The 18,031-nt window shown below is 43.4% G+C and overlaps 1 protein-coding gene across 5 annotated transcripts in view; it reads left to right on the top strand.

Moving 5' to 3' along the window:
- LOC128436985 (septin-9) overlaps nt 1–18,031 on the top strand; it is a 60,993-nt gene that overhangs the window by 24,009 nt on the left and 18,953 nt on the right. The window contains exon 1 of one of the 5 annotated variants that reach the window (XM_053418936.1): nt 2,864–3,098. The exons of 3 other annotated variants lie outside the window; for them this stretch is intronic. In XM_053418936.1, coding sequence (XP_053274911.1) covers nt 3,047–3,098 — 52 coding nt within the window. In that variant the 5' untranslated portion in view covers nt 2,864–3,046. Of the gene's footprint in view, nt 1–2,863; nt 3,099–7,591; nt 7,712–18,031 lie in introns of those variants that run through there. One more of the 5 variants, XM_053418938.1, reaches the window with a different exon arrangement.

The raw sequence follows: 18,031 nt of genomic DNA, 5'->3' as shown, positions 1-18,031 counted from the left end.
TCTTTCACTTTCTTCTGCTGTGACCTGACGCTGACAGATTCACGACTTTTACCTTCATGCACTGAAACACAGAACGAACAAGCACATACATTCACACATGAGTTCAAACACCTCATTTCAGCTCGGACTGGGAATATGACTTTTGGCAGAACGATCACACTTCCACAAGGATTGGTTTGGATAAACAAACTCTGCACACACATACACACACACAAACCACCTTTGTCGACCTTTTTCCATCTCCATTAGACAAATAGCAGGATATGGGCCATCAGCGTGTGATGAAGCAAACGGAGATAACGTTTATTCTTTGCTGACATTATCTTCATTTATCTTGTCAGTGTCGGGGTGAATCCTCCCTCTTGTTAATCCAGATATGAGCCGAGGTTCCTTTGTCCAAGAAACTGAAACTGAATGAAAATCATCCAGGCTTATCTCGGCCATATAACTGAAGCTGCGAAGCCTCAGTCATGTTGGGCTGAGATGGAAGATTCTTTTTTTTATGTCATTAGTCAAACATAGCTGACCTGGGGCGACTGAACTGCAGCTGTTAGCCAGGGCTGCTTGTCATGAAAATAATTTTATTAAGACTTGCAAGGTGATTGTGTTACTGAAAACATCTGAAAGGTGCAAAGCCTGACTGTCTTGTAATTATCTCTCCCTGATGACCATGGGTGATTTGACATATTTATAAATGAGGTTGATTGGACCAATCTGCAAAGCAACAGGTTTATATTCAGTCTTTCCAGGAAGAAATTACATCACGCTCCAGTGTTTTAATGAAGAAGAATGGTTCAAGTGAGGTCAGTATTTTTATTCACATTCTCTGCTAATGGTGTTTGACCGAGTTGTTGGCTGATGGAGGACATACTGGGAAAACAGTCTTTTGTGTGTGTCTGTGTGCTGTGTACATGTGTTTGTGTGGACAGACAGATGGCCATTTGTGTTTTAGTTAGGCCATCTGCTGAGACGAGTAGGTGAGAGTAGGCGGGGGGGGGGGGGGGGGGGTCGAGTGTTTCATGTGTGTCTGTATGAAGTCTGCCTGTGATGAAGTTGAAGCTTTATCCCTTATGTCAAACCAGCTACAGCTGATTATACAGTCGAGTGTTTGTTCTTCTCGACGATTATACAGCAGACATTAGGATGAAGTTGGTGCTTTGTCAGTTTCTTGATCATTAGTTTATCAAATGTTTGTTGGCTTGTGCAGATCAGAGATGTGTTGAAGCCAAGTTAGCAAAAGTCATGCATAGAGCTTTTACCTCTGTCGAATGGAACTGAGGACAATGAAGATACTTACACGTGATCAACGTGAGAACGTCACCAAGATACAACACAATGGTCCTCCGGGCTGTGGTGAAGTGATGCTGAAGTGCAGTCCCAGTGCCAATTACCATGTTTTCAGGCACTCAGCTCTGTACATGTAAAGTTCAACTATTCCACTAGGAAAGCACTTCAGCATTTAAGCAGCATTGTTAAAAAAAAATGGGGATTTTACTGCATAACATATAAATAGTTTTAGGTTGAAGGCAGAGAACTAATGCAAACCTTCTGCTGTCTCTTTTTTTGATTTGATTTTGATCTGCCCACTGATGAATGTTTTAGAATTATACAAGAGAGCTCCTATTGAATCAAGAAGGAAAGTCTTTTTTTTAGTAAATAATTGACACAGACTTTAAAAGAGTGTTTTTCTGTCATCTATCTTCTGTCATAGTTGAGGTTTGCAGTAGTAAGTTGGTAAGTAAAGTTTTTAATTAGTGCGGAGCTGCTCTCAAATTATTCCTTGTCATTAGTGGGTCCGTCTCAAACAGTTCTACAACAATATACTGTCTCCTTTTTATACGTTGTGTGCAGAGCTTTTTAATAAACAGTCTAAGTTAGAAAACTTTCTCTTCATCCTACAGAGTTTATCTACAATGAAATTGTTAGATATTATTGTTCATATAATTGTTTATCCGTGGACGCAGGGGAGGATATGTTCATCTCAGTGCGCAGAGAGGTTGTTATGCCCCGCCCCCACTGACTGCAAGGAGCTTCCTGTTTGTTTACTCTATTTCTATTGCTATTGAACATATTCCAAGTCCAAATCGCACCAAATCTGACACTACACTTCCTCGGACCATTTTCAATACACATTCTGACTGTGAAGCCGAATAGGTAATTGGTTGTTAAGATTTGCATTCTACATACAGAAGTTTGTAGAATGAATTGGCAGATATGACACCTTTCACAAAGCATGTTACCCAGGGCTTCTCCAGGGTTCATTTGTTCAAGTTTAACAATATTGGAAACAGAGAAAACTATAAGAAGGACCTCAGCTTGCAATCCTGTCAGAAAAGTTGCACAAGAATAAAACTGGATATCATCAGTCATGATTCAAAGAGATGAGAGGAGCTAAAGATGAATTCTCACCTCCAAGCTCGCTGGTGTGAAGTGCTTTGTATCCACACATTTTAAGACTCTACTCTAAGACTAAACATCAGAATTATGTGTTGGACCAAAGGGCTTCTTCAAGGCTATTCCTGGCAAACAGATTTTAAATGTAACCTCACATTATTATTACAGGTTACAGAGATGATAGCTCAGGATCGCTAAAAGCAGAATCTCGATCAGCTTCCCGTGTCTCTGCACAAGAACGGCTTCTATTATAGATAATTATCTTCGTGATTTGGTTCTACGTTTCTGGGAGACACGCAGCACCGCACAGAAGAGTTTAATCACATAGCTCCTTCCGTTTTCTCTCTTCATTTTGGAGTTGAGTCATCCCCGTCCCTCGCCCCCACACACATCCCGAGAGGGGCCAGGGATTCCCCAGAAGGCCGATCCCATGGAGTCTTTTGTGTTTATTGCTCACGAGGGAAGGCTGCGTCTCCGGAACATAAGCGAGTAGTTGTTGTCAGCATCAGGAGCAGAGTTACTCCGATTTGTTCACGTTGAGACCAGAGGGCTATTTAACAGCAGCTGCCATATAAACATTACATAGAGGCGTGGGAATCTACTGGAGCTTTCTTGCCTTATTTCTTTCTTTTTAAACCCTGCTCTGACTGAGATGGCTTCTACTTCCAGTGAGATATACAACAACCGTGAGGTGGATCATCACTGTGAGTATCTGCTGTCTATTGTGTGTGTGTGTTTTGGGGGGGGTATGATGTATCCTCTCCAGATTGGGATATGTGAAACGAATACACAGAAAGATACCAAGATGGTGGTTGACTATTCTTTACCTCTTTCTGTCTTTATGTTATTTTATTGCAAACCACATTGTTTAGTTCTGCTCATCCTATTGTTTTATTTAACCTCCACCAAGGAGGTTACGTTTTCACTCTTGTCCATTTGTTTGTTGGTTCTTTGCTTTTTTTGTAAATTCATAAGAAATTTCGACAAAAACTCAGGCACATTTAGAAAACTGATATCTGTGAATGTTTAAATTTGGTGCCACTTGATTCAATTTAAGGAGACTGTTGGACCTTGGCGCTGTCGCCTCACAGCAAGAATGTCACTGGTTTGAATACCAGTTTGGGGTCTTTCTGTGTGTTATAACCGTGTATGCATAGGGTTTCTCGGGATACTCCGACCTCCTCCCACTGTCCAACACGTGCAGATTGGAGGACGGTCAATTTGATTGTCCATAGATTTAAATGTTAGTGTGAGTAGTTGTTTGTCTCTGTATGTTGGCTCTGCAATACACTGGCAACCTGTAGAGGATGTAACCCGCCTCTCACCCAAAGCCACCCGGAATCGGCTCCAGCCCCTACCCCCCCTGCAACCCTCAAAGGATAAGTGGCATAGATAATGTATGGATGGAGTGGGCCTTAGCTGAGGTACGCTCTTCTACTTTCTAGTTTATCCTTGTTTCATTCTCTTGATTTGAAGAAACAGGTTCTCGTCTGTGAGAACAAAATGGTTTTGTTTGAACATGTGGCACTTGAAATTGACAAAGGCTGAGAAAACGTTGGTGGCTTATAATGGACAAGAAAGATACCAGAGACAAACACTTCTCCATAAACAAAGGCTAATACCTAATCTTCTATATGTGGGCCATCCTAATAATGATAATACGATGCAGACTTCCTACTCTGTTAGTGCAGTAAAAAGTTGATGAAAATGCAAACACATGCCTGAGTTATTGTAACCTTGAGGGGAAATGGGCAAGTCTAAGGAACAAAGCTGCAGAGGACGTAACTGTCAACATATGGAGCAGCTCAAGATAAATGCATAGATCAGTCCATCTGTACTGTTGATGTGTCCTCATGTGATTTCAACCAGAAAGCCGAGGCTGCTACGTTTTCATTAGAAATATGTGTGTTTTCAAACTAAAATAAATCTCTGGCCATATCATTTTTAATTCCCATCAATACAAACCCATGCTTATCAAGGGACTGCTCGTTTACACTGGCCATGCATGTGCTAATGTAAACAGGAAGACATGCGCGCGCGGGCTACACAGGAAGCATTTGGTTAGTATTTGCGCAAAGAGCTACACACCAGATTGCTCAATAAAGAGCTTGTCTCCTACGCATGTATCATTGTAAAATGCAGAAGACAACAGGGTCAGCACTGAGTCTACGTCATGGTTTCCAAACATCTCTATTTCTGCCCGTCCAGACTGAAAGCAGCCCCAGAGCAGTGTGGACATCAGGCGTGTCCGTAGTAGAATAGATGAGTTGGTTTTTTTTAAACACTAAAACGTAGTAGTGTGGCTGTAGCCTGAGTCTCGGAGGCCACTTCAGGGTTGTTGAGATAAGCCGTCCTCGCTCATCACACACATGCTGTCTCCATTTGCGCCACAGGGGAGCAGAACAACGACAGCAAATAAAACACAACAGGAAGTCTCCAACAGACCCAGATATCTTCCCCTGTAAATATCCAGGCCAAGCCAGATGTTGTTCCTCTTTCCCCTTCTCCCTCCTGTTCTTCACTCGTCCAACCATCCCCAGCCTTATTCCCACTCCCTCCTCCTCTTACACTCCATCTCTTTTCCCCCCCTTTGCCTTCTCTTTCCCATATTCCCCTCCTCCTCTTGGTTTCAGCCTTTCCTCCGGCTCTCAGGAAAGACGTGTCACTGAGTCACTCGGCCTGCTGAGTCATGGAGGTGGCTCTTTTAATCACCTCCATATGTGCTCTGCCCCAGATCCAGTGGCCTTCGAGCAATCAGCCCTGAACTCTGGTCCAAATCAGTGTTTCCGCTCAGTTACCTCTTCATCCCACATGTTTTGATGAAACTGAATGTTGACATGTGTTTTGATGCAAAATGGCTACTGTATTTCAAAAGAAGAATTAAAGAAACACACTGATTTGGAGCTTTTTACTGCTCCACCAAGCACATGATTTCAATCAGGAAATTCTGATTCCTGACTGAATTTTGTTGAAGAAATTATGATGCGACCTCCCACTCATGCAGAAATTATGGTATGATCAAATTAAAAGTGTAAAAGTCTAAAATTATTTTCTCGCGAGTGTAGATGGAAATCGTCCGTGCATGAAACCAACAAACACACTTTGCATCATGTTCACCTCGCCCTGCACAGTTACTCAGCAAGCTTGGTCTCTAATTTAATACATTTGCCGTAATTTTTTTGCTGAAAGCTTCTTTTCAGGATCTTAGACTCAACTTTGATGCTTTTTTTCCCATGAGAGGAAATAGTAAAACTCTGACATTGGTGGGGGTCATGGGTTCCATACTGACAGCCTGGTTTTTTTGTTTACGGCTATGGGGAAACTGCGTCCTTTTATCAAAAAGAGATATACAGTGGGAACATGTCTGACGTTTTTGCCCGGAACCTAAAGAAAAGCAGTTTATCAGTTTAGTGGGACAGTAAAAATATTTAGGTTGTTTTGGGTTGTCATTTTTTTTTGTCATTAGGGATTCTGATCCCAAGGAAATAAGAAAATTGTTGGAAGACTTGTTTGCATGTCTACAATGAATCTATCAATAAAAGCCGCAAAAATATTAGGACACTAGCAATGAGACTATGATTTGTGAATTATAACTGTTGATGCATTCATGCTTCACATTCACTGCAGATAAGACAGATGTGAGCTCCAGCTTTGACAGGAAGGAAACATTTGTGCTGAATGTTATGAAAACCTCTCTCACGCCTTCAGTCTGCATGTTGATGGAAAAAAAAAAGTTGAGCCACATCCATGCAACAAAGGAGCAAATTAATCATCTCTTGTTCCAGTCAGTGAGGATCAGCCCCACCTCATGACCAGCATCTTTCTTTAATCTCAACATCTATTTCTGAGAAAAATATCTTCTTTTACATGTCGGCTACATTAGCATTCTGCAGTTAAAGTGAGCTGGACGGATGAATGTGAATCCCTCTGTTGTGGGAGGGCTGGGACACAGGAAGCTCAGAAGAGCAAAACAGATTTCCAGAGAGCAGTTTGGCTTTTGGAACGTTTGTCTTGTTTAGCAGCGAGGTTGGACGCCAGCGCCGCTTGATTCACTCCAGTTGTTACATTACTTTTTCATATTGCTGCACACTGAGTGGTAAACGGGTAAAAAACAGGCAAATACTAATCGAGAAAGCAGAGCTCCAGCAAAACCATCTATGACAATTGCTCGTGTTTGTCTTTTAGTGAGGGGGCCAGTTTCTTGTTCATCTGTCTATACATCCAGCAGATGAGCACAAACTCTGGAAAAAAGTGATGTACCATTTCTTTGTGTAAAGATAACAGCTTGCCAGGAGCTTTGTGCTATCTGATCATGTGCTCATCAGCAGATAGAGTTTGTTTATTCTGTCACAAAAACAAACCACTTCTAATTTATAATGGTTTGTCGCTAAAGCTTTGCGCAGCTAAGCACACACAAAACATTATTATGTTTTGGGCTGTGTTGAGCTGGCTTTTTATATTTAACTATAAAAAAAAACTGTCAGAAGAGTTTATACTAAGCTTCAGTTCCACATTTAGCATCCAGGAAGTGATTGTAATAGTTGGAAATATCTCTTTGCAAGAAAAAGGAGCCTGAGCGTATTTACTAGGAGGTTATGTTTTAGATCTTTTCAGAATTTCTCATGAAATGATGCAGAGATCTTTATGAAATCCGGCATATGTAGAATGGGAATACCTTTAAACAGTTGAAATTTGGTGTGTATGTAAAAATTTTGCTTCTAATCTCAATACATGTCTATATACAATATGGTGAAAAAGTGAAGTTAAGCTCTGTCCGAGTAGCCTTGTGGTAGTTTTGAGGTTACAAGTAAACTGAGCGTTTTGGGAAATTGAGACCTGGAGGGCTTTAGGAGATGATCCAATGTTTTCAGTGGAAACACACACACGCACATGCACGCACACACACATGATCTAATACCCTCCTCTGTGAAACAAAGCAGTGGGAGGGAGAGAGCAGATGGACACACACAAGGACATGGATGTAGGGAGGATGTTTCCTCTTGTCTGTGAAAACACACAAATACACAAAAAAACACACACAAACGCACACACTGTCCTCTGGAGCGTTCACTTAACATCACATGTCTTGAGCTGGGCTCCCCCACATCCACGAGGATCTCCATTCACTCTCTCTTGAATGATGGGTGTGGCCGCCGAGTGCCGTCCGAGCCGCATGGGACGGCGGTCACGTGACGGGGGTGTGGGCGTGGCCAGGAGAGCCGCGGCAGCACACCAGCCTCACCAGCTGGAGCAGTGATAGAGAGAGAGGAAGAGACGTGCGAGAGGAAGAGAGAGGAGCAGGAGAGGAAAGGGTTGGGTGAGTCGCTCGCACGTTCGCCGTGTGCTTTCTTGTTGTCTTGTTGATGCCCGTGGATGATTGTGGAGAAGGGATCCGTGTGGAGGAGGGAGGAGGCAGGGAGGAGCAGATCTGGACGCGGCTGGTGTCAGAGTTCCTTGACCTGGTGTCTTGTGTGTGAGCAGTGTTAAAGTGTGGCGGCTGAGAGGGGGGGGGGTTGTTACCATGAGATCCACAGTAAACTACTCGTGCTGCTCGCAGGCCTTGTGCCTTTTCGATTTCTCTCCTTTCCCCCCCTTCTCTGTTCTTCCCCATTGTTCAGCCAGAGGGGGAGAGTATGGGGGGTCACTTCCACCCTTCCCCCCCCCCCCCCCCCCCCCCCCCCCTCCCCTAACTCACTCCCCTCCTCTTTTCTTTCTCCCTCTCCCTCCCATTGTCTCCTCAGCCCTGGAGCATGCATGGATAATCAACCCCCCCATAGGGGGACCCAGGGTTGACCAATCGGGAGAAGTCCCTGTTGCTCTTTAAGTTTCCAGTTGCTCGGGGCCATGTCTTCTCACAGCTCCTCACGCATCAGGCCAGTGTGCAGACCCACTTTGATCCAGCGGTGAAGGCACTGATGGAGCCGGGCTGGTTCCAACCTGATTTGGTTTTGAAACATCCCTCGTGTCTGCTGCTCTCTTAGGGAGTTTGTTTCCAAGTTCTAGGAAAGAGTGAAGAGAGGCACAGGTCAATTTCATTTCTTGTCTAGTTTCGCTCCTCCAGGGGGAATGGTGAACTCTTCTCTTTGGTCTCATGGTGGGAAGAACATTAGGTTGTGGTTACTCAATTAGCTTAAATTCTTTTGGGCCCCAGAGGGCAGCAACCGGAAAAACAAGTTTGAAAAAGTTGCGTTGGTTGGATTCCGCATCTGAAATCTCTCAACACCTCATTAAATCAACAAGAAAACATAAACTTGTGATGTTTTTCTCCTTCATGAACAGTTTGGTCAAGTAGTAGTGCTCATTGAGACGACTGTATGATATGAGATAAAACTTTATTGATCCACACCCCGGGGAAATTCGGTTGTTACAGCAGCGGTGTTGGATCACACAGAGCCTGTGAATCCTCAAGTGCTGCCTCCTATCTGATTTACATAAAGCTTTATTACCACATGCTTCACGATAGGCGCCAGTTAAAGCCACTCAGCCATTGTTTGCATAATGCTAATCAGATTAGCTCGACGATAGTAAGTAATTCAATCACCACAGATAAACACTTCATTAGGATTGTTTGGGGCCCAGCAGCATGAAATAATTCACACACACAGCCTTCACCCCCCCCCCCCCCTCTGCTGTAATTAAAAGCCTGATATCGCATAACAAGTCTTGTCGGAGATATCAATTCCAAGAAACCGTGCATTGTGTTTGCAGGTGCACACAAAGATTTGAAAACCTGGTTCTATGAGTCTATCGAAACTACTCACTGCTGTGGAGACGTCCCCATCATGTCCGAGCCTTCAGTTTACTTCTGGCCTGTTTTTTTGACCAAAGAATTTGCCCTGAAGGCAGCAGAGCTCAAAGGAGAAAAGGCGTCAACTTGGTTGAGAGTAAACAACCAGGCTGTAGGTCTGAGGTATTCGTTCCCACATTACAGTGTGTCTTCATCGCTCTCGGGGCTAAGTGTATCCATGTGTGTAGAGCAGAGTCTCACATGGACGTGGTCCTTCTTGTCCTCCTCCAATCTGCGAGTGATGCTGTGTTTTTGTTTGTGGTTTTGTCACCAGCAAGTTTTGTAAAATGCAGCAGGAAGTTGGCGATGGTACATTTCTGTATCTGTATCTTTGTAGCTACTCACAGCAAGAGGATGTGTCCTCATCAACATGTCAGTCACACATGGGAGGCAGTCAAATATACTGTGTCCTGTCAGAGGTGACAAGTTGTCTGCAGACACTCAAGGGGTGGGGGGGGGGAGGAATGTTCCAGTTTCCGGTGGTCTCTCTCTTCAGCGACGTGGCAGCGTCACGCCTCCAGGTTTTGAGGCTCAGGCTGTCACTTGGTTTTTGATTCGGGAGCGATCACTGTTAATCACAGAACGTGTCTAGGCGTGTACTTCACAAACAACTTGTGTTTGTTTGCGACACAATCGATCCCCATATCGCTCTCGAGAGCTTATCATTGAGAATGTTCTTTACAGAATGAAATTACTTAACTGGCCCCCCAGATTTCTTATCGTTTATTCATTCAGCAATCTGGATCGCTAACTCTCGTTTCTCTTGAGTTCCTTCCCTGCTGTTTGCTCATGGATTCCTCTTCTGGATTTTAGTTTTAGCGAGAGTATGGGAGCTTTTTGTTGATTAGTAAATAAATAAATGTTACTTTCATAACTTAGTATATAAGTATAAAAGAGATGAACAGACATTTGCTGTTATACTGTCTTGTAGAGGCCTCCATTAGGGATTTTACTTTGGTTTTTTGTCCTGATCGCTTTCCACAGGATGTACTGAAAGAAGAACAGGATAGTACTACTGTTATGTCAAAGAAATTTAATTGAGGCTTATTATCTTACAGATTAACCATAAACCTTCTTAAGAATTTAAAAAAACAAATATATAGGTTTGGACTTCGTCTTTTTTCGTAAAAGCATAAATGTTACGTATTTACTGCATTGTTTACTCTGTAAAATCAAAGTTTTTGTATCAGTGCGTATCGGCAGACACCAATATGTCTGTGAGAGGCTCATATTGGTCAACAGTCAGTCTGGCTCTACAAAGAATCATAAAGTTCAGAAATCAGCTCTCATTTCCTCATTAAACTCTTCACAGCATCCATCTTGAGATATTCAAACCAGCCCCTTTCCCAGCTCATACTTGGTGGTTTGTGATTTATTGCAGCATGGGCTCTATTTGTCGTTTACCCTGTACCAGTTCCCTCTATTGCAGCTGTGGACGTCTTTGTGGCTCGTTCCCCCTTCGTGTTTCCCAGAAATGTTTGGTCTTTGAGTTACAGCTGCGGTCGCTCTGCCGGCAGTGCTGGGAGCTGCCCAGTGCGATCGTACTCGCCACCACAATGGCTTCCCCGCTGCGGTGGCCTTTTAGTTTCTAATTTTCTCAGTCTCTGCTTACAGCTATCTGTTCGGAGTCTGCTCACTCTGTTTTCCGGCTTGTCGCTGTTATTTTAGCCATCATCTCCCATCGTGCCCTCTGACCACGCACAGCTCTTCCCTCCGAGTCTTCTCAGGAGGTGTTTTGGGGACAGGTCATTATCTACATTCGCTGTGTAGAAGTTTCCGTGCATGGGGCTACATTTCAACGCCGAACGGCACCATCTGCTTTGCTCCACGTGAGGCCAGGCGTCTCACTCTCAGTGGGCTGACATAAGTGACAAGACCAAAAGACGGAGTGGGGCCAGTTGAATTCTTCAGACCTGCTTTCTGAAGAGGCGGCATCTGTTTGTGTCAACTGAGGCTGTCATCGACCTCGCCAGACCTCGACTGCAGGGAGTTATTATGATGCGTGTTCCGCTGGGTTCAAAGTATGGCCGGGGGATTTGCTGTTGGAGTAGCTTGACAGCGCCATGAGAACCCAACTGTGTCCTCCCAGCTCCCCTCTGTCGACCCCACTCTCTCACTACCTGTCGAGAATACGCCATTATGTCCCCGTTAAACAGAACGCAGTGTAGCATTAAGTTTAAACACATGTTCACAATTGACATTCAAGTCAACTGCATCAGGTCAATACTGGGAAATACTCTCATAGTGGATTGTTGTTGGCTCAATTTCAGACCATTTCAGATCACAACTTTAAGCACTGCTACAATATTAGCTGTGATGCCACTAAAGCAGTTTTCAGACAAAAACTCATGAAGTAGTCCAGAAAAATTGGGTCCGGACATTCTCTGAACTTTGCCTTTCCCTTCTGAGGAATGCAGCAGGAGATTTCCAGTATTGTCATTGATCAGACTCCAATCCCTGACATGAATACTTCCACACGTATTTGACCAGGACACATGTAATTTGAGCACAAATGATTGAAAATCTTTCCTTGTGTTTCTTAGGAAACACGCCCACCACAGTGTGAGTTGCAGGGCGTCAGTATGGCTGACAGATGCTGCTGAATGGAGCCCAAACCAATATGATTCACCCATGTTGTTCCAAAGTTGTTTTCTGTTTGACTTTAACCCCGAATGAAGCATTCAAAACTCTTGCTAGCGCTTCCTGTGAAACACATGCTTGAATATTTTTCAAGAGAGTAGCTGCACGGCTCCCCAATGCACTGTGGGTTTAATTCATCTACAGTATACACTCTGTGTAACAGATTGTGGTCACAGTTGGGGAGGACCCACCAACGTCTCCGCTGTGATCCACTAAATGAATTAGTGCCATTACTCATTATCAGAAAAATAAGTAGTTAGTAGGGGACTAAAAATGGTGGAGATGTGTTGTATTGTGGTTGTTTTCAAAATGAGACTGTGCATTTCTCTATTGAGACTTTTCCTAGCTGCACTCATAAAACCAAGTCTACATTATTTGGGGGGGGATAGTAAATTTTGCATATGTTTATCTTGTATTCATGTGACACACTTAGGACTGTCTGTCAACTCGTGTGCTGCCCTCGTCCTTCTGGACTCTCATGTATCTCTTCCAGGCAAGAGCAGCCGTAAAACTTTATGACCTCTTCCTCTTTAGAGGGAGCCACCATGGAGCCAGTGGAAATATCATCTCCGGTTTGCAAAAAGAGAGGGGGAGAGAAAACACAGGACAGTAACAGAGAAACACTGAAGTACACACACACACACACATACACACACACACACACACACACAGAGAGAGGAGAACGAGGAAGCTGTACTTGGGCAGAGATTCAGGGGTTTCACCTCATGGGAACCATGTTCAAAATGTTGTTTCAAATAGCAGCCAGTGTTTAAGAGCTGTCAGTATCTGTGAGTTAAAGTGTGTGAGTGGAAGAGCAGACATGATCCGTTCCTTACCCAAATCTCCAGCCCCTAAGGAACATATTCTTCGACAGACTGAAGTCAAGGGTTGGAAGAAAACCAAGTAAAATATTTGATTACTAGCATGGTACTACCTCAGAGAAATCCAATTGGCTAGGACATGATATTTTCAAATTGACTTTGTTTAAAGAAAAAGGATATTTATCAATAATATTCGTTTTTATCAAAGGGAAGTTGCTCAACAGAGATTAAAAGGTTTTATTTATAGAAAGTTAGTCGACTGAAACTTCCAGAGGAATCAAAGCTGGATAAACCTAATTTCCCATCCTCAGTAGAGGCCGAGTTTGTGATTAAGTCTTGGGCATGTCATCAAGTTGGTAGATTGCCTCTGTTAAATCAAATTGCATGGCTGAATCTGTATCTGATTTTGGCATGCTGATGTTACTCGATACAACAAAGCTCTAGATTCAAGAAGGTTATAGTCACATTATTCAAAAATGAGTGAAGAACTTTTGCAGGGACGCGTCATTAGCAAAAAAAATGTTTTGTAGTAATAAATGAGAACAATAGACAGTAGTGTTGATAAGATAAATACAGCAATAATAATGGGAATATAATCAACATAAACTAAACATAATAATATAGTTACAATAATTTGTACACACGTAATGTTTGTAGATATTTTTAATAATATTTCCATGAGACTGACTTTCCTGCGAGTGTATCCTGTGTGTGTGCAGCCGGGTTTTCAAACTCTTCCTCTTGGATCTGGAGCCAAACATCAGAGCATTAAAGCTTCTTCCATGATGGGAAACTATGTGAAATGAACAGTTTGAATCCAGAGCGGGAAAGAAATTATAGCATGGTCAATTATACATAGACCAGTTCCTTATGCACAGCATCATTCATCAACAGAACACTTTCAACACTTTGACTCATCATGCAAATCATTTAAAAATTTCTCTCAATCTTTGTTATTTTTTGCTTTTGCGCCTTTTTCTTTAAATTATCATGACCCTGAGCTGCAGTCAAACAATAACATGCAAAACCCAACTTTACCCACGTAATGCAAAACAGGAGAAGTGGTGGTGTGGCTTTGTTTCTGGAACTGGAACATCGCTCGAGTTCCAGCCAGTGAATATTAAACTGTAAGGATGGATGTGATGTTTCTGATGGGGTTTTAATGAAGGCCTTGAGAGGAGGGGCGCGTTGAGTTATGCGAATCCGGAGTGGGAAACTGATTCTCTTGTTGTATCTGATCGGAGGGAAACACTTTGGGTTGGTTTTCCAGGAAGGTTGGGTTACCGGCCAGTTTGAGGAAAGAACACGGTGTCCTTCATGCTTCAGAGTAGTGGTTGTTGATGAATGTCAGCTGAATGTTTACATGTTGCTTTTTGAAACGTTACCCCGATGTATTACTTCTCTGCGAAGGTTGACGCCAGACAAGAATTGTTCTGTGAAAGCCTGTGTTGTATTTTCTGGTTTCCACTGAGCTTGAATGGAGTTCAGGGTTGTGGGCGTGTGTGGCTGAGGGGTAGAGTGGTCGTCCTCCAACCTGAAGGTCGGCAGTTCGATCCCCGGTCTGACCCATCTGCATGCCGAAGTGTCTTTGGGCAAGATGCTGAACCCCGAATGGCCCCCCATAGAATAACTAAGTGCTGCAAATAGATGCACTGTATGAATGTGTGTGTGAATGGGTGAATGTAGAACTGTACTGTAAAGCGCTTTGAGTGGTCATCAAGACTAGAAAAGCGCTATATATATACAAAACCATTTACCAAAACCATTTACCACAACAATACATTCTCCTATACTGTGCTGTAGTGTTTGCCCAAATTAGCCCAAATTAATGTAATGGTGACAAGTCTGTGGATTTGTGCAGTTTGTCAAAGGCTTGTCCTCAAGATTAGCAGTGATCAACGAACGGTAAATAATCCATATTTACTAGTTTGACCCTGCTGTGCACTGGTTAGTCCAGAGTATGAGCCAATTTCCCCCCGAAACAATGGAAGTTATACCATTCCCATATTGCAATGCATAAGTTCTCTCATGGTCCTGCTTGGTAAATCTTTCAAACTCTGAAAAGTTTGATATACTCCAAGCTCAAGTTATTTTCTCAGACGCTGCCTTCAGAGCCACAGAAAACATTCAGAGTTGAACTATAACTGTTTTCACAAGCTGAGCATTCTGTTTCCCCGTGTGAAGACTACAACTGACATTCATGTGTAAAACTGTTCTGGCGCAGAAACTAACTCTGTGGTTTTTGTCCGCTGCGACGAAACAGGAAAACCAAACGCCAACGACATTTTTCACCAGTTATCTTGTCTTTCAGAGAATCTTGTATTGCGAACCATGAACGAGCTGCATTATGGCGTCTTTAGAATTGTAAGGAATCGCATGTAAACACCAATGATCAAACTTACAACAGGCGCCATTCAGCTACAAGTGCCCTCGTTTGAAGATAAAACACCAGTCTTCTCTTTGATGGGATCTATTTAATCATGCATGTAAGAATCCTGAACGCACCTCCATTCATTACTCAAAGCTCTCGGATCAGATAATCCTTAGGTGCAGCTTCTGCTCGTCATGAGGCAAAAACAACCAACCTCAGCAGTGAATCTATTGGAACTTATCTTCACATCTAACATCTGTTGGCAGTTTATTAAAGCTGTTCACTTTTTGACAGTTTGGGTTGATGTAGGGCGATAAGGGCCAAATATCAGACGCTTGTTTGGCTCTTTGCACAGGTCCGTATCCCATTTTCATTTTATTTGAATGAAACTTTGCTTCCCACTGATTCACTCCAGCTTTTGATTTGGCTTCTATTAAACAAAACAGTGCTTTTTAGATAAATTATTTTATCCAGTGACATCTCACATGTCTGATGCATTGCTCGATTTCAATGCATCCGCTGGGTCTGTGTCATTTTTAGAACAGTTTTGGTTTTAATGGCCACTGAGTCAGTATCTGAGTCGTAATGTGTCATTCATCCTCAGCCCTACATTTAATGAGGCGCTGAGCATCCTCATCTGTCGTTAAGAAACAAATAGTCGAGCGATGTATTCATTTCTAACAACAATAGGGAAACGTTCATTATGGACATAAGTGGGGAGGCTGTGGCTCAGGAGGTTGAGCGGGTCGTCCACTTGCCAGAAGGTCGGCGGTTTGATCCTAGAGACCCCCATCCCGCGTGCCAAAGTTTCCGAAAAGCATGATGGGGCAGCTGAATGTGTCCAGTGAGCTCACGGCTCATACCGATGCATTTGTACTAAACATCTGGGCTTTTCTCGTATACACAAAATCTGCATATGAAGCAGCTGGTTTCCTCATTTAAACATCATACTTAGGATGAATAGCATGTTAGCGAGTGGTTGCGAAACACAGCTGCAGTCACTGTTCACGTGTAATGAGGTTGTTTAACCAGAAGGGTCCTTGCTTCTGCAGGGGCAGAGGTTAGACATGCTTTGTCTGTGGAGGATCATAACACGTGGAGAATGAATAGACACTCATGAGGCCTCCTGTAAATGGCAGAGCTGTTAGTCGGGTAAACAAGGGACAGTTGTTTGAAAAGGCAGCGACTGGCGGTTTGCTAAACGACGCCTCGGCTATGAGAATGAAAGGGGTATGATTAGGAACCAGCACTGACAGGAATGGCACTGGACTTTATGAGAAAGGGAAGTGAATATCCAAACAGCTGGTGGTTGTCAAGCTGGGTAACACGTCGACTTTCCTGTGTGCTGCTTGGCTTGTTCTTCCCCTTTTTCCGCTGTGTTCACATGGCTCACATGTGCTTGTTTTTGTTACCACGGCTGTGTGTTTGTCCCTGCCACAGTGTGACTGTCTATTTTCGGAGGGAAGCGGAGAGAGAAGCCAGCAGATGGCCTGGGGGGGGCGAGGGGGGAGGATGTGGTGGCATGGTCAGGGTGCTCAGAAGGCCGTTTTGTCTGTAGACCTGGAGTATATGTCATTAGAGCTAATTAAACATTGTGCCATTCAAAAGGTTTACCCATCCAGTCAGACTGTGACGAGTTAGCCGAATGAGAATTGTTGACGCTATGCAAATATTTGCGATCAGATTCAGCTTTAATAACGCCATACTACACATCAGAGCGCAGTTCTCTTTTAAAGTTGGAACACTGCTCAATAACACAAACTGTCTGTAGTGTTCAGGTGAGGGGTGGTGCTGCAGACAGAGGCAGGATGCTACATATACATTCTTTGCAGAGATCATTTGTTTTTGTCCACAGCGCCGGCTCTTCTCGCCAAAAACTCTCGGCATCTTTGTCAGTGTCTTCTACCGCATGGCATCGCTTTTTCATCGAGATTTTTGTTTTCTTTTGTTTAATATTTGTATTTGTAGCGTGTTTGAAACTTCATCAACAGAGGATCTCGTGCTGCACAGATATTCTGCTTTGGACTTTATTCTTGGGAAGCGGACGGAGAAAGTCCACAGACACTCCAGAGATTCTTACTCGGACATTTGCCTTCACACACACAGCGCCTGTGGAGAAGGTCCAGAGATTATCCCGAGCTCAGTGCATATGTGAAAACAGCTTTCGACACATTATCCATGGAACATGAAAACATAAAAGGAGAGCAGCGTTACAATTTAACAGCAGACCAAAGATGAGTTATACCAAATACCTGAGGATTCTTGTGTCCAAGACATAATACGATTTCTGTGTCAGGTTTCCTGAGGACATGAGTGCAGCACTAAATCAGCTGTAGCCCACCGTGATGCAGGACTCACAGAAGTTTATTACTGCATCAGCTGCCACCTCAATGGTAGGATCGTTGCTACTGTAAAATGAATTCCCAAGCATGAAGGGGAAATTGCCCGTTTCGGGTGTGAAAATTATCAAACATCACACCCTCTTAAACTGAACACTTACCGACTGTTGATGGGCACATGGGGATTTTCCAAAGATTGAGTTTCAGCCAAGCCCCACAGTTCATCACACTGTGTGGGAAGTGAAGGTTACAGTTATGGATAGAGTCAAGACCGCTGAAGGTGTGGTGCAGACCTTCCTCATCCACAATTGCAACTCTTGTCTTCTGTGTGTAAAATGATTCAGAGAATGTCTCAGCTCATTCATCAGTATTCCCATGAGTCTGGATCTGTGTAGGAGGCCGCTGGTGCTCAGAGAAACACCTCACCCCTGTCTGATCCTGTTTGTTGGTTTGTCAGCAGGATGACGCAAAAGCTACTGAACAGATTTCCACAAAACTCGGTCGGTTGAATGGTGGGAACGACTGGACACGGGCCAAGAGAGAACCCATTCAGTTTTGGCATGGATAGAACAAAGGAGTGGAGTCTATATTTTCAGTGTATGGACATTTTGCGTGAAATCTGTTGCGGATTGATTTCATTTAGTGAAATTGTTAGGCCTTGGAGGAATATTCATGCTTA

This window comes from Pleuronectes platessa, chromosome 3, assembly GCF_947347685.1.
Source record: "Pleuronectes platessa chromosome 3, fPlePla1.1, whole genome shotgun sequence".
Classification (NCBI taxonomy): domain Eukaryota; kingdom Metazoa; phylum Chordata; class Actinopteri; order Pleuronectiformes; family Pleuronectidae; genus Pleuronectes; species Pleuronectes platessa.
The sequence above is the reverse complement of the archived record's forward strand: the minus strand, read 5'-3'. Positions and strand labels throughout refer to the sequence as shown.